Source organism: Oxyura jamaicensis, chromosome 5 (genome assembly GCF_011077185.1).
Source record: "Oxyura jamaicensis isolate SHBP4307 breed ruddy duck chromosome 5, BPBGC_Ojam_1.0, whole genome shotgun sequence".
Lineage (NCBI taxonomy): Eukaryota > Metazoa > Chordata > Aves > Anseriformes > Anatidae > Oxyura > Oxyura jamaicensis.
Window position 1 is genome coordinate 28,518,465 of NC_048897.1, and position 15,490 is coordinate 28,533,954.

Below are 15,490 nucleotides of genomic sequence, written 5' to 3' on the forward strand. Positions count from 1 at the left end.
TAATCAAATTTCTTTTGATGTCTTTTTTTTTGGGGGGGGAGTTTCCATTTAAAATCAATGTATATTGATTATATACATATAAAGGAATAAATATGCTATCCAACTCAGTGTATTATTGAAATGTATAATAAGAAGCTTAGATTATTATTCTGAGGAAGGTGGTAGAAATAACATCCTCAAGAATACTAGTTCTCACCTTTGCCTCTTAAAAAAAAAAAAAAAAATAAAAAATGACTACTAGGTCCCCTCAAGACCCACTTTTACCCTATAATGTCGACTTGGAAATGAAAAGTTGAACCAAAGGGACAATGCATATAATTCAGCTCCCAAAACTTTAGTCATAGCCTGAGGAAGGTCCCTACTCAAGAAGAGAATGTACTTTCCTTTTCAGTCCTCGAAGGGAATGCAACAGTACTGCTCCTTACTATCTCAGTATATCTCAGACCTGTATAAGCTGTCACAGAAAGAGCTGCCCAGTGTTTCCTTGGACCACCTTTCTTACTGTACATGCAGAAGATAATCTAGAGCTAATTCGCATTAATGGTGTGTTAGCAGGGGGATTGTATACCTCACCCAGGTCCTGGACTGAATGTTGAACCCCTCATAAATACATTTGGATTAATGAATGCACCACGGCTGACTCCCATACAGTATCCACAGTGTTCAATTTATATATGAAATTAGAGGTGGCAAGGATGTAATAACCTTGTCTGTGATACCAGTAAGTTGTCTGGGGTCTGAATCCCATTTGACAATCACAGGTCACTCAGTTCTGTCTCCTGAGCTCTCTGCCTCACCCACTAGCTATACACATCTAGCACAGCAGAGAAAATGGTCTTTTGTGTCTCCAACCCTACCTCCATGCTGCTCCAAGACCAGAGGGAAAGCACTGTGGGGAAAACCCAAGCGTGTGTGTTGTGACCACTGATTTCTGACATACAGCTAGGGGAGAAATGTAAGACTGAGCACGTAGGAAATGCCATCATCAGCTTTAGAGTCCACTCTAATGCTGACATCCTTTTGACAGATTATTATGGGAACAGGATAGCTGGGGAAAAATAGGCAGCTAAAAACCCAAATTAAAATAAGGGCTAAAAACTGAGGTCTGTAATTGAGGTTTTTCTAATTCATAAAATGGACCTCACAAAAGTGACTCTACAGAATTCTCTATTTTTTAAAGGTAGCATTTCGCAGTCATGCTTGAACAGAATGATGTAACAATATCAGAGAACTTACACAGTTTATATTTGCCAGTCTCCAAGAGTTTACTTGCTATTGCTCCTCTGATGACCTCCTCTGACCACTTTCAATGGTTTCATCAAAATGGCCGAGCTGCAAGTTGCTGCTTAGATGTCACAAGAGCAGTCCACATCTCTGCCAATTCTGAAAACTACAGCAGCTGAAAAGAACAACCTGACTCTCCATCTGCATTTCTCATTCTGCAAGAAACAACTTCCAAGAGCATTGCAAGAACAGCTCTCTCTCACAAGCTAGGGAAATTGAAGCAGAAATATTTAAAGTACATCATGCAGCAGAAGCACAAGACTACCTGGAGTAATGAGATCCCAGAGGCATATGAAGATTTCTTTGTCAGAAATTGTCAGTGGACAAACAACTAAAAATTGTACTTTGCATGCTGTTAAGGTAGTCTCTGGAGGGTGACACTGGAGTGTGGTCATCTAGACTGTGTTACATTGTGTAGTATTTCTGATATGTGTTCTTATTCCATATTAACTTGTTCTTACTATTGCATGTTGACAGTGCAAATAAATATCAAAACTGTGCTGTGGATTGCTATTCCTTAGATATCAGGTCTGTACAAATTTGAAAGAAAAAAAAAAAAAAAAGAGGAAGTAAAACAGGAAATTATTTCAAAACTTTAGAAAGGATTGTGGTTATTCCTCACTGCTTATCAGATATTTTTACTCAGACAACGCAAAACACAGAAGGCACTGTTTAACTCTTAAGAGTCTTATACAAATTTTTACCAACGTGTTGACAAGTCTGATATTATTTTCAGTGACACCTTCCATAAGCTATGATCAAACTTTTGCCCAGCAGCAGCCAAAAGCGAAGAAACAAAGTTAAAAAAAATAAAATAAATAAAGAGTTATAAGCCCTAGCTTGTGCTAGGAACACCTTGTAACCTTAAATCCTACTTAAGTGATGTTAAGGTGTAACACGAGTGCAAACATTTATAGAGACCATAAATGAAGAAATAAAAGGGAAGTGCTTCAGTTACTTTTGGATAGTACCATGCAGGTTCTGTATAGGCTATGCACATGGAAAAATAAAGACTCGTGACTCATCAGTACTGTCCTTATCAATAATGAATTCTGTATCAGACGTACTTGCAGATTATTAAATAGATAGGGTTACTCTTAAGTTTATGAAGTGATTGTTTTCCAATTTTTTTTTTACCGTGGGTATTTAATTCTTCTTTGATGAAACCTCAGCCATGGCTATTACTGTACTGAGACAGGTGCACTCTGTGATATGCTCCTCCATCCTGGTCCTTCAGGATTTGTAGGGACTGGGTCTGTAGCTGGTGTGCTGTGCACAAGGCCAATGTGTACACCTCAGGCACTACAGCAGCTACAGGACAGATCATGCCCATGTTTCCCCTCACTGTAGATCAAGTCCATGATAACAATCTCTGTAAAAACTGCCTTCAAGAATACCTAGAAATACTACTTAGAATGTTGATTCATTTTATAAGTGATGATCATCTTTGAATTGTTGTTTAGGGTGGAAATGAAACCACCCACAGGGAAAAAAAAATCTCTCGTATATACATTTTGAAACACAATTTTGCAATGTCATGGGCTGAAAAATGAGTTCTGGTGAACTTACCTATCACGGAGAAAGCAGCAATTTCTTTAGTCACATATGAATTTAGTATTTTGCTTGCTCTAAATCGTAGCAATTCTAATTTGAGAGGAAGGAAGAATGAAAGTATCTTTTCAAATCGTTTTTCCCAACACTGTATGAATTCTACCTAGGACTGATTTCTGATGCGCTCTGGGGTATATTTTCAAGATTTAACATCTGCTTAATGAAGCTAATCTAGACAATGGTCAGTATAAATCTCTCTACATATAGACAGAATGGCTAAATTAGAGAGATTAAATTAAAGTCCCTTTACAGAACCCTTTATTTTTCCATGGACTAGGAGGATCCTAAGTAAATTAACATCACCAGGGTGAAGTTAACTTCAGGGAATAATCCTTTTTGTATCCTGAAAGTAGCTCAGAGCTTTCCCTAATGCCATCCTATTTTTTCTGTTATGGCTGAACTCCTTACTCCTAGGCATTTCCAAATTTCTACAGTTTCTCTTTCCAGACACGGTCACACTCAAGCATGTTCGTGGGGCTTCTTTGGTTCAGCCGGTTCCAGCTACAGCCCCAGTGCAGTACATGTCACTCGTAAATAAGTGAACCACATCTCTAAAAAGACTTAATAGCCATTAACACTTCCAGCTTACCATCAGACCATCAGAGTTCCTTTGGTCAAAGATGTCCAGAAACCAGTATATGGAACTCTGCACAGAGTTTACAAAAAAAAAAAAAAAAAAAAAAAAAAGGCACTTCTAGAATAAAATTATCGGCTGTACAGGATGCATTTTAGTACAGGAACATTCCCAGTCAACTGGTATCAAACTCACCAGTGCAAGTCTTGCACAATGAAACCACAATCAGTTCTCCCTGACTGTGCAGGCGATCTCTTAGCAGAAAATAATGTGGAATGATTCAGTTAATGTAAATTTTCGAGCCCCCGTTTAAAGTTACAGCACAATCAGAAACTCTTGTGCTGATAAAAAACATCAGCATCTACAGGAAACACTGAAATGGAGAAAACCCAAGATTACTCTCAAACCCACAAACTAGAAAGGAAATGGGGAAAGTTAGGGACTTTTCCTGTGCTTACAGTTGTTCTAACTGTGGACAAAAGATAATCAAGAAGAAGGGTAAAGTTGACATGGGTTCTTCCTTTTCCAGTATATCTTCATGAAAAAAATACCTATAAGAACAATGACATATTGATTTCTGCCTAGTCTTACCAAATTGTGATCCCTCCCTCCCTTCTTCTTCCCCCCTGCCTTCCTCCCTCCCTCTCTCTTCTTTTAACCTAGCACTCACATAGCTTTCCTACAGAAAATAAAAAGTGAGAATGGGTGAGCATATACAGCTGTGCAGTACCCAGTGGAAGAGAAACAGCTGGGCTCCATCCAGGCCAGTGTCATGTTTAAGCAATCAGTGGTTCAGAAAGGAGTGACCAAATGATAAATGATCAAGGAAATCTATACAGCAGGTGGGAAACTCCTAAGCTAAACCTTGTATATTCCTGAAAGGATTGATGTATATTCCTGAAAGGATTGTAAAGACCCATTCACAGCACAGCCAGCTTCACTCTCACAGACCTCCCTCTTGGTAAGGTCCCTGCCGTGACCACCAAATTGCATTTTACAAAATATTTATCTGCCTCACCCCATCTCATTGACTTACGTTACATACAACTCTGCATCTGAGCTAGTCATATGCACACTTTTTCTGCCTTTGTGGAGCAATTCATGACCAGCTTAAGCTGGCTACTTAAAGATGTGATGAATTACTTGCTGGAGGTACCTATTTCTTTCTGCTGACTCTAAGAGGATGACAGGAACAACTAATTCAGCGGGGGATTCCCACATGGTATGTCTTACCTCTTAAAGAACCTTTTCAGGACAGACTAGAGCTGTATGATATGATGCAATCAGTTGCAAAATAAAATAAATACCATACAGACTGCTAACATTTCAAAAAGGATGGGAATTTTTACCCTCTCCTTATTGCATGCGTTATCCCCTAAAACTTCAGGTGGTTAGTGGGAAACAAAAGAATAAATACAAAATTATCTAATCCAGGGCTGCAGAACTAGCCCTGTACATGGTTCCAGCAAAAGATAACGGACAGTTGATAACTTCAGTGAAAATTTGTTTTTGTATTTTCATATTTGTTCAAGATGAAAGGAAAAGAAAGAGGAAAGGAAAGCAGGAAGAGACAAGAAGTAAGTGAACAGAAGAGAAAAGAAAGATGGATAAGCTGGAAAAGTTACCTCCTCTCTATTTGGAGGCCTAATTTTTTGTGGAGGGGCTGTGTGGTTTTATCTCATCAACATCTCTGTTCCCTGGTAGGGATGTGCTAGAGCACAGGGTCTTTAGAGAAAACAGAATGGAAAGCTTCCAACACTTGCTTAGGAGATACCTTTTACTGTATAATCCCATCTATTTTAGTTTCTTGCTTTCCTTAGTCACAAGTGTATCTTGGTATTTCCTGCCTATGTGAGAACTGCTTTGATGGCCTGTCTGGATAATGCAGCCTGTGAGCGCTGTGTCGCACTCATAACCCAGAAGCAGAAAGGAAGGCTGAGAAGAAAAGCATTTAAGTACTGCTCTTCAGCCCTCTCCGAGGATAATCTCTCACCTGGAGGGCTCTTGGGGCTGCAGGAGGGAGACATGGAGGCTTAGTGAAAGGAAGGCGTGAAAGGAAGGGGCAAAGGAGACATGAATTCTGTCCTGACTGAAAAGGTTAAACAAACATATTTTAAAGAAATAGTCATGAGTCAATGCTAATGACATTTTGAAAGCATTTCAGGATTTCTCCACCAGAAATAACAGCCAATGGGTTAGCTGAACATTAAACTGGATAAATGTGTGCAGTGAATTAGTCCGGTTAACCCTTTCCAGAGTCCTTCCTTAAACCAGGCTGAGAGCTCTATGGTTTTCCTAAGCATAGAGGCCCATTAGATCCCCGCTGCTTTGGCTTTCTAGTGCTGTGAGTAATAACAAAGTACTTTTAGTGTATATATATAAAAAAAAAAAAAAACTACATGAAACACAAAGCTTCATTTTAAAAAATGAAAAAGATTCCTATTGGTAACAGGAGAGGCACCATCCTCCAGAGGTGGTAAAGAGTTACCTGTCATGGTAATCCTTTAGGTAATCCTTGCAGGTTGGGCACACTTCTCTCACCAGTGGTTACGATTAAGCTAAGTTTCCACAGAGCCAGAAGTCACTTCTTGATGAGCCTTCATCAAGTCCTGTTTTGCACGAAATTTCATCACTGAAAATCCAGTGAGCAAAGCACAATGCAAGAACTTGCATATTTTAGCAAAATCAGTGAATTGCAAAGTAAGGAAAAAAATCAATCTTTTTACAAGTGTGGAAACCAAAGCTGGCAAGTCAGCTATTTTATGCCTATGGAAGTCAGCTGATTTGATTCTGACTTTGTCACTCTATGCTGTCCTATGGAAAGATACAGATCTCTCCCCAAGTGGATTCATCTGATCCACCTTAGACCTCATTTCAGATAGGATTGAGTCGGAAAGGGACACCTACATTTTGAACAAAGTTACTTAGGACAGACACATCTTGCAGTCAGGAAGGGCCTCTTCTTTCTTATCATCTGCAGTCAAAGGAGAGTCTGTGAAACAAAGCACAGTGAAACAAATGGACATGCTAACTCAGGCATCAGTTCAACCATGGACTCAAACTCAACATTGCTCTGAACTCTGCTGTGTATTTTTAGCTTCTGCCTTACAGATGTGAATAAACAATTGTTTCTGCCACTGATTGTTACTTTGTTTTGTTGAAATGTATTGAAATATAGTCTGGCCCGATAACAACCAACGAAATGTAACCGTCTCCTGGCACAGAATGCCAGTAATCCACACAGTGAAAATGGAAACCCCAAATCAATGAGGAGATCAAATGTTGCTCTGGGTGAAAATAGTCCTCTACTTTAAATAGGAAGTCCTGGCCAGGTTAATGAGGTTTAATAGAGTATTGGGTAAGAAAGTCTTATAGTCTTTGGGAAAGAAAGAGGAACAACAGCTGACAGAAGTCAAAGATTAATCCTCAGTTACTTGGCATGCTGAACTAATTTGGGCCAGACCTGCTAGTTTTTGTACCCAGTGATACACATGGCAATGACTGGGCTAACATCATACCCATCTCCTTTTGTTTCCCTAGCCAGATGGACTATTAAAAGAGACTTAGTGCACAGGTTCAAATCAGTGGGAATGGAGAAAGGTGTTTACTCTGTTTTCACTCCGTTGGGTTTAGCACACAGATCAGGACCCCAGAGCGTCAGTGCTGTGATGTGGCTGAGGAGTGCTGTGCATGGTGAGTAGATGAGTGAGGCGCTGAAGATGGGCAGCAAGTGCTGGCAAGCAGCTGGACAGACGAGGCAGGAAAGAGGCGTGAATTTCATGGTGGGCAGGATGGGGATGGGGCACTGCTTGGGGCCAAGTTTTGAACTGGAAATGGAAGGCATGAGGCTGGAGTTTGTGAAATCAGAAGTGCGTGAGCTGTGTTGAAGGACTGTGCCAAAAGGCAGTATGAAGTGGCATGTAATGCTGAGGGGTTTGAAGTTGCCTTTAAAGAGGTGGTGACATGAGGAGCAGGCATTGTGTGATGAAGGCAGTACTAGGACAGGTCGTGCAATTGTGGCTGCTGAGGTGTGCTTGGGCAGACCCTTCTCCAGGGCAAGTTGTGTGACGCAGTAGGAACTGATGTGAGAGGCCACTTGTGCTGGGAGAGGCTGGAGTCACACTCTGCAGTGATGGGCATTAAAGAAAGTTTGGCAGGGACAACAATCGGCCCTTGAGAATGAGAAGTTGTGCTGGGGGAGGTTGCAAAATCAGCAGCAGGGTTTACAGAAAAGGACTGGCAATTTCTCAGCCTGTGTCACCCCAAGCAACAGTAAGGCATCTTCTACATGGACTATGAAACTAGAGCATCCCAAGGATGGATGCATGTGGGAAGTGAGGCAAAAGTATAAGAGGCAAAATATAATTTTGGACATAAAGTTTTTGCTTTTTTTGTATTGTTAGACTGGCTGAAGAAGGGAGAAGTGGTAAAAATGCATTTCCTAAGACATGAGAGTGGCAGGTTCTCTACAGAGAGGGAAAGGGGAAGTAGTTCAGATATAAGTGACCACACACAAGAAACTAATGTTTCCTCCAGACAGTGATTCGCTGGCTCTCAGATATTGCATCGACCATGGCTTTTTAAACAGTGGCTAAATAGCCTGGCACTACAGTGCTGACATGAGCAATGACACCAGCATTTTATCTGGACCACATGTCACAGGATTCAGGTTATAATTTTCCCCAGCAGATCCATACCAGGCAGCTGCTGCAAATCAGCCACTGAAGTTCCAAGGAATTCGCAAAAAGGTGAGAAATTCTTAGATGACTATCTTTGCCATTGCACTTGGTCTGATGTTTTCTGTCATGCTTTTGCAGAGATGGAATGGGACAGGAGGAGAAAAAAATGGAAGAAAGGAAATCACACATTTCCCTCTCCTGAGGGTTAGAAATTGGCTATAGACACATAACTGCCTTGATCATTGTCAAGTTAGGGAAAGCTTCATTCTGGTGAGCCATTTTCATGAACAAGTGTTATTGTGTTGCTTTAAATACACCTCTGTAATAGAAGATGCCACTATTCAGAGACCTAGCATTAGAAGTTTTCATCTTAGATGATCAGTTAAGATTAGCCCAGAAAACACAGCAGCTTAACTTCATATCCATACTCTAAAATGACTTTGTGGTGTCAAGGCTGTTCAGACTGACATCTGCCACAAGAACTATGTAGTACTCAGCTTGTAAACCACAGGCAGCATGTTTAATCTCAAGGGAGTGAAAGGTCATGTAGACTCAGTTTGTTGCTGTTGGATGCAAGCTTTCACTAATAATGTTTTATTAAGGAAGTAGGATCTGATAAAATAGCTATGTAAGAAACATGTTACTTTTTTGGTCTTCTTTTCCACAGTCTACAGAGGTCAAAGAAGGATTTCTTCAATTCCATTATAGTGGAATGAAAAATTATTGATGTTTTGTCATCTATCCACAGGACTTCCCTTACAGCTAGTATCTGCACCTGGCAGTCTTTATGCATATACTATCAATGGCATAACACCATGGCATTTAGCATTAGGAAAATCTGCTTGATCAGTTTAACTTAGAGAGCTAATTGCCTGCCATTGTCTGAATTCCCAGCACAGACAGACACATCGCTGTAGGATGAGGTGAACTGCCTTCTGGAGACAACTGCAGCGGGGAGGTTGAATGACTGCTTTCCTAACACAGGCACCTGGTCAGAAGGCTGGAAAGGGCTTAGAGAGAGCCAAGTGACACTCACATGTTTGGGTCCTCTTTAAACCAATTCAAAGTTTGCTGTCACACAGACAGATTGTGGAAGAGGACAGTACTGCACTGAATCTTCTAAAGGCTAGAAAAGCATTTAACCACTGGATCTTCCTTTCTCCTTGCAGCAGACTCAGATCACAGAATTAGAGGCTGCTTCAGCTACTTTCCACTGTGAATCAAGGTCTGCTAATTTGTCATTGTGAGAGTCCTGCTGCCACCCAAAAAGCAGATAGAGAGGAAGTGAACAAAGTTATAAGACCATATATTTTCAATTTGCTTGCTATAAATGTTCAGGGAGACCGAGGCTTGCTAGTGTTGTTGGTCAGGTGGTATGCTACCCTCCCCAGGTAAAGAAAGAGAACGTGAGTTTTGACTTGGGGATGTTTCATGCAGGGCTTACACACCTGTTGTGAAACACACCGTGCTGAAACAGAAATTCTGTGTGTTCAGAAGGAGATGATGATTTTTGTTTTTCACAGCCCCTTTCAGTATGTACTTAAATTCTTTCTTTAGAGACCATTGGTCTCTGAAGTCTTAACACTAGAAGCATATGATGTCACTTAATAGCTGTGGACGGAAATACCCATCTTCCTAAAAAGAATATGGTGTGGTGCCAGAAGTTCCCTGTTTTCAGTAAACCCTAAAGTTTTCTCACCCTGCAAGCTGTGATGAAGTTAAGAGTGGAAGTCACCTCCGATCCCTTGGCTGTCTGCACATTAAACCTCTCGCTAAAGTTGGCACTCTGCAATGTATCAGCTGTCAGGAAAGACAGGCAGGTGACTGCATGCCTCTCTTAGACACCTATCTTGGGAAAAAATACATGAATCCTGGAGGTGTTCATAAACGTTCGTTAATTCAAATTGAAGCTTTAATGGTTATATTACATGAGATGTTTGCATTTTTAATGGAGAAAGCTAGGAGTAATTGTCCCAGTTGGACGCCCAACCAAGCATGTGCCTGCCACAGGCTAATGCAGCAATATTGTTTCCTCTGTCCCCAGCCATCAGCTGGGCAAGGAAACCATCTGCATCATGCATTTATCTTGTCTTGGTCGATGTAGTACTGAAGAGGGTGTGTTTGGAGTGGCAAGATGAAACTATGATGACTGAATTTATAACACTTCACTTGTTAAGGTAATCTGTCTGCAAGCATGTTGCAGCATTTTACAAAGAGGGAAGAAACCACTGTGCCATTTCAATGATTCACCTCTTTCCAGCTCTCCCCATTTTGACTTGTTCCTTTTTTCTTTTTAACTATCTCTTGCTGCTGTCCTTCAAGGCACTTCTCCACTTTTCCAAGTCTAAATAGCTGGTAGGCAAAGATGATAAGGATCACACTGTTTGACCTCGTCAGCCAAAAAAAATAAATGGTGGTGTGAATTCTACTTTTGGGCTTGAGGTTTTGTTTTAGTTTGCTTGGTTGGTTGGTTGGTTAGTTGGCTTGGTTTGGAATCTTTTGCAAGATTCTCATTCAGATCCCATTATCATGGGGAAAGGAGGAGAATGAACTCCTCAGGGAACAGGGTGAAATAAGTATTTAATAATTATTAAATACTTATCTCAACATGAGCCAGCAATGTGCATTTGTAGCCCACAAAGCCAACCATCTGGGGTTGCATCAACAGCTGCATGACCAGCAGGCTGAGGGAGGTGATTCTCCCCACTGCTCCATTCTTGTGACACCCCACCTGGAGCACTGTGTTCAGCTCTGGAGACCACAGCATAAGACAGACATGGACCTGTTGGAGCCGGTCCAGAGGAGGCCAAGAGGATGCTCAGAGGTCTGGAACATCTCTGCTAAGGAGACAGGTTGAGAGAGATGCGGTTGTTCAGCCTGAGGAACAGAAGGTTCTGGGGAGACCTTACAAAAACCTTCCAGTATCTGAAGGGGGCTACAGGAAAGCTGGGGAGGAACTGTTTGTCAGGGAGTGTAGTGACAGGACAAGGGGCGCGGGCTTTAAACTAAAAGACAGTAGATTTAGATTAGATGTAAGGAAGAAATTATTTACTCAGAGTGTGGTGAGGCTCTGGAACAGGTTGCCCAGAGAAGCTGTGGATGTCCCATCTCTGGAAGTGTTCAAGGCCAGGCTGGTTGGGACTTCGAGCAACCTGGTCTGGTGGGAGGTGTCCCTGCCTGTGGAAGGGGAGAGTGAAACTAAATGATCTCTGAGGTCCCTTCTAACCCAAACCATTCTGTGATTCTATGAATTCCAGTATCCTGTGAGGGTCAGACATTTTGTCCCACATACGGTTCTTACAGTTTCTCTCTGAGAAGGAAATTATTAAGGGCTGATTCTGTCAGACTTAATTGCTTATTGTTTGTACATAGGACTCGAGAAAAAACAATCATACTAGACTACACCTTACTAAAATCTAAATCAGTCATCAAAGCAAAAAACTACTAGCTATTTTGAGTAGTCTTTACCAAGTTTTCTGCACATATGTATAAGAGAAAACTCAATCGGCTGTAATACTGCTTAAACTTGTATACTGATTGCCTGCAACTTTTACACACTTTTGGCAAAATTCAGCTCACTTAATCCTAGCAGCATGAAGCAAAGACAATGATACCAGAGTTGTTAACACTGGGTTCTCTTTTTGTTCAGAGAAGAAAAACATGTACTTTTCAGGCATGATTTATCTGAGTTACGATCGCTCGTTTTAAGATATTTGTTTCCCATTACTGACAGTAAAAAGACCCTCACAACATGAATCAAAAAAGTGACAAACACATTGTAATTTAACTTGTCCTACATGTCATACGGAATGTGGCCTCAGATGCAATGCTTTGAACAGTGCCTTAAAACACTGCACTCCGAGCACTGCAATCCCTCCTTGAATCTAGCTCTGGCTACAAAAAACTGGAACGACTCTGGAAACGCCACCAAGTTATCAAGAGGGAAAGTCACATGAGATTTACCACCTCTCTCTGCTTACAGGTCTGTGTGAAATCACCCATAATGAATACTTCAACCACATCATTCTTCCTTCCAAATGCAGACAGCCAGGCTCAAGGAGCTAATCACACTGGTGCTGCAGGAAAGGCAGAGCCATCTTATGCTGTCCTCAAGTTCATGGAAAGCTTCTGCCTCATCAGTGCTGCCTGTGGGATGGTGGGAAATGGCATGGTCATATGGTACCTTGGCTTCCGCATCCGCAGAAACCACTTCACTGTCTACATCCTAAACCTAGCTGCTGCCGACTTTGGGTATCTGCTCTGCATTGCCATCGAGACAGTTAAGTACTTGATGCAGTTCAACGTGGGAGTGCAGTTTGGGATATTCCTCTTCCTGGATCTTTTCATGTATGGGACTGGCTTGTATCTCCTGACGGCCATCAGCATTGAGAGGTGCCTGTCCGTCCTCTGTCCAATATGGTGCCGAAGCCACCGCCCAAAGCACTTGTCCAGCATCATTGCCGGTCTGCTCTGGGGTCTCTCCCTGCTGCTGAACACACTCGGATATGTATTGTGTACCATTCACCCCTCCAGCAGCTGCTGGCCCCTGCTGATCACCATTGGAGTCTTGGATTTCCTCTTCTGCACACCCCTTATGCTGCTCTTCAGCCTGACCCTCTTCCTCAGAGTCAAGTGCAGCTCCCAGCACTTCCGAACAGGCAGGCTCTTCACTGTCATCATGCTCACTGTCCTCTTCTTCCTCATTTTTGCTGTGCCTCTGAGCGTCCTGATCCTCTTTGATTTCTTGGGCTACAAATTTCTCTACTCCCCTGAGATTGGTTTTGTGCTGTCCTGCGTGAATAGCAGCCTCAACCCGGTCATTTACTTCCTTGTGGGGAGCTACAGGGATCGGAGAATCAAGTTTGCCCTAAGACTGGCATTCCAGAGGGCCTTTGAAGATTCAGCAGATGACAAAGATGAACGGGAAACCCGTGACACAGTAACTATGTCCTCCTAATACCCTGCTGTGCCTAACACAGTGACAGCGCTCTGGCGTTGAGGGCTGACTGCTTACAGAACTGAAGAACTTTGAGGTATTCGGGGAGGCGGATCCTCTCACCTAACCTTCAATGTCGTCATTGGGGACGTCTATCCTTCCGCTAGTTATTTGAAGCTCCATCTGTATTAGGACTACACTGAAAGTGCCTATTTATTTTCAGTGACTATTAAATTATTTTGATGTGATAAGGTGAAATGTCTTGATGCCTGTATTTCATCAGTGTACTCCCATCCAGGGTTTACAGCTCACCCAATAAAGGTCCATCTTTCAGAGCAAGACAAAATTGACATTCATAAATAGTTATGAATGAATAGTTAATTTTTTACTTGGATCTCTGAAGATGATATGGGATTCATCCAACTCCTTTGAAATCAACCAAGAATTTCCTGTAGGACAGTCTATCTCCCTTAATTTTAAGTATGTGTATCTCAGCAATACATGAAGCCTTTTGCGGCTTGTAGGGTGCATGATTCTTTGCTTCCTAATGTAAGCATTTCAAATAGTGAAATGCTTTATGCTCCGGAAGTCCCTTTCTCCTATTAGCTAGGGAGTGTTTCATACCGCAGAGTTGTGATGTAGCAGAAAAGGGCTCCAACCCCTACCAACGTTCTTTGCAACTTCATGCACCGAGTTGCATGCTCTGTTTTCTTGTATTTCAAAGCAATACAGAGCTGGAGTTGCATATTATTTTAGCTTCCTCCAACACAGCACAAAGTATCTGCATTTAACTACAACATACATTGGGTTGTTATTTCTTCCTTTAAGAATGACATAAGAACCCATGGCCTCTAACATTTCCTGACCTACCATTAGAAATAACGTCAAGGATAATGAAAAAATAGGAAACAGAAGAAAATTAAACAAATAGCACAATTTACAATAAATAAATAAATACATAAAATCTCGAGACCTAATTCCTGGAGATGCAAGATATGATTATTTGAAATGTTGGACTATAAGACTGCCCAATATTTGCTCATTCAACTTAAATTAACAGAAGAGGGCAACACAAGTAATTTTCTTTGAGAAACTTTATAGGCTTCCTCTTCATGCATTCATCTGCAAATATGTTCCTAAAGGAAACTTCCCTTCTTCTCCTGTCTATTTTCTTTTCTCTGTTCATTTGTCTTTTTATTAATATTGAAAAACAACAATTAAAACTAGTGGTCACCCTAATGTCTGTGGCTGCTTTTTGCTTCCCATTTACAGTTCCTGAAAGCTGAAAATTGAGTTCCATTTCTATTATTCTTTAAATTTTAATGCTATTTTTCTGCAATTAGGTCTATGCCATCAATTATTTTTAGTAAGATTTTTTGTTCTTCCAACCTCTACTGGAGTTGGGAAGAGACCATCCATTTATCAGAATACATATTAAAATGTTTTCCTTTTAATATCTGTAATGATTTTCTCATTGGGAGAACAGAAGTTCATTTCCTTTATTATTAAAAATGTTACAAGCCTTTCAGAAAAATTAAGGAAAAAAAAGTTCTATTAAAAACTAAACATTTCTGTGCTCAGAAGAAGACGTCAACTGATAAAAACATATAGTATACAAACCTTGAAAAATTTTCTATCCTGACAGTTTATCCCTTAAACACACCCATCATGAAGACACGTGGCGTTTAGTGTGAGCACACCATTTACCTCCAACCCTGGGCATTACCTTAAAAGGTGATGCTTGGATATAAATGACAACTGTAGACACCCTTAACCATGCATGGTATGAGACAGCCACTCTCCGAGGTGCCATCTGCCAGATATTTGCAGTGCATTTCCTGTGGTCCAAAAGAAGTCAGTGATAGGATCTGCAATGAAATGGGGAACATCTTCCACCCTGAACTAACACCAAGATAGCTAACTCAGCCTACCAGGGAGAACATAATCATTGTCCTCTGAATTGCTTAGTGTCTCTTGGGAAAGACCCCCAAGGCACCCAGAAGATCAGTGGTCATGCATGAGGACAGTACACTCTTCAAGGGCCACCAGTACTTCTGAAAAAAGCCCACAGTTCTGCCTCCCTGGGGACAACTGAAAGGAGACAGCCAGCCCAGGGTGTAAGTTTTGAGTGTTCTCATCAACTTGGCCTACATGCCTGAAAGGAGCAGCCTTCCCATTGCAGCTTTCCCCAGCATCAGATGCCAAATTCCCACTCTTGCACCTTTCATGGAGATTCACAGGAAGAAAGGGGCAGCAGTTAGAGAGAGGGAAGGCTATGTCGTCCTTGGAGGGGGAGCATCAGGGTCAGCTATCTAGGGGTACAAAGGGGGGCAGGTGCCTCTAGATTTCTTTTGCAGTGTTTAGGTGCATGAACTCACAGCCAAGTGGTGTCTCACAACCCACAGA

At 41.5% G+C, this 15,490-nt stretch overlaps 1 protein-coding gene across 1 annotated transcript; it reads left to right on the forward strand.

The window, feature by feature from the left end:
• The first annotated feature begins 8,082 nt into the window (after positions 1-8,082).
• LOC118167879 (proto-oncogene Mas-like) lies at positions 8,083-14,575 on the forward strand. The gene is made up of 2 exons (XM_035327759.1): positions 8,083-8,217; positions 12,131-14,575. Exon 2 carries the CDS (start codon positions 12,152-12,154, stop codon positions 13,103-13,105), a length of 954 nt encoding a protein of 317 aa, XP_035183650.1. The 5' UTR covers positions 8,083-8,217; positions 12,131-12,151; the 3' UTR covers positions 13,106-14,575.
• Positions 14,576-15,490: the final 915 nt, after the last annotated feature.

Coding starts and splice junctions, on each gene's coding strand:
- LOC118167879 (XM_035327759.1), top strand. CDS start 12,152: ATGAATACTTCAACCACATCATTCTTCCTTCCAAATGCAGACAGCCAG.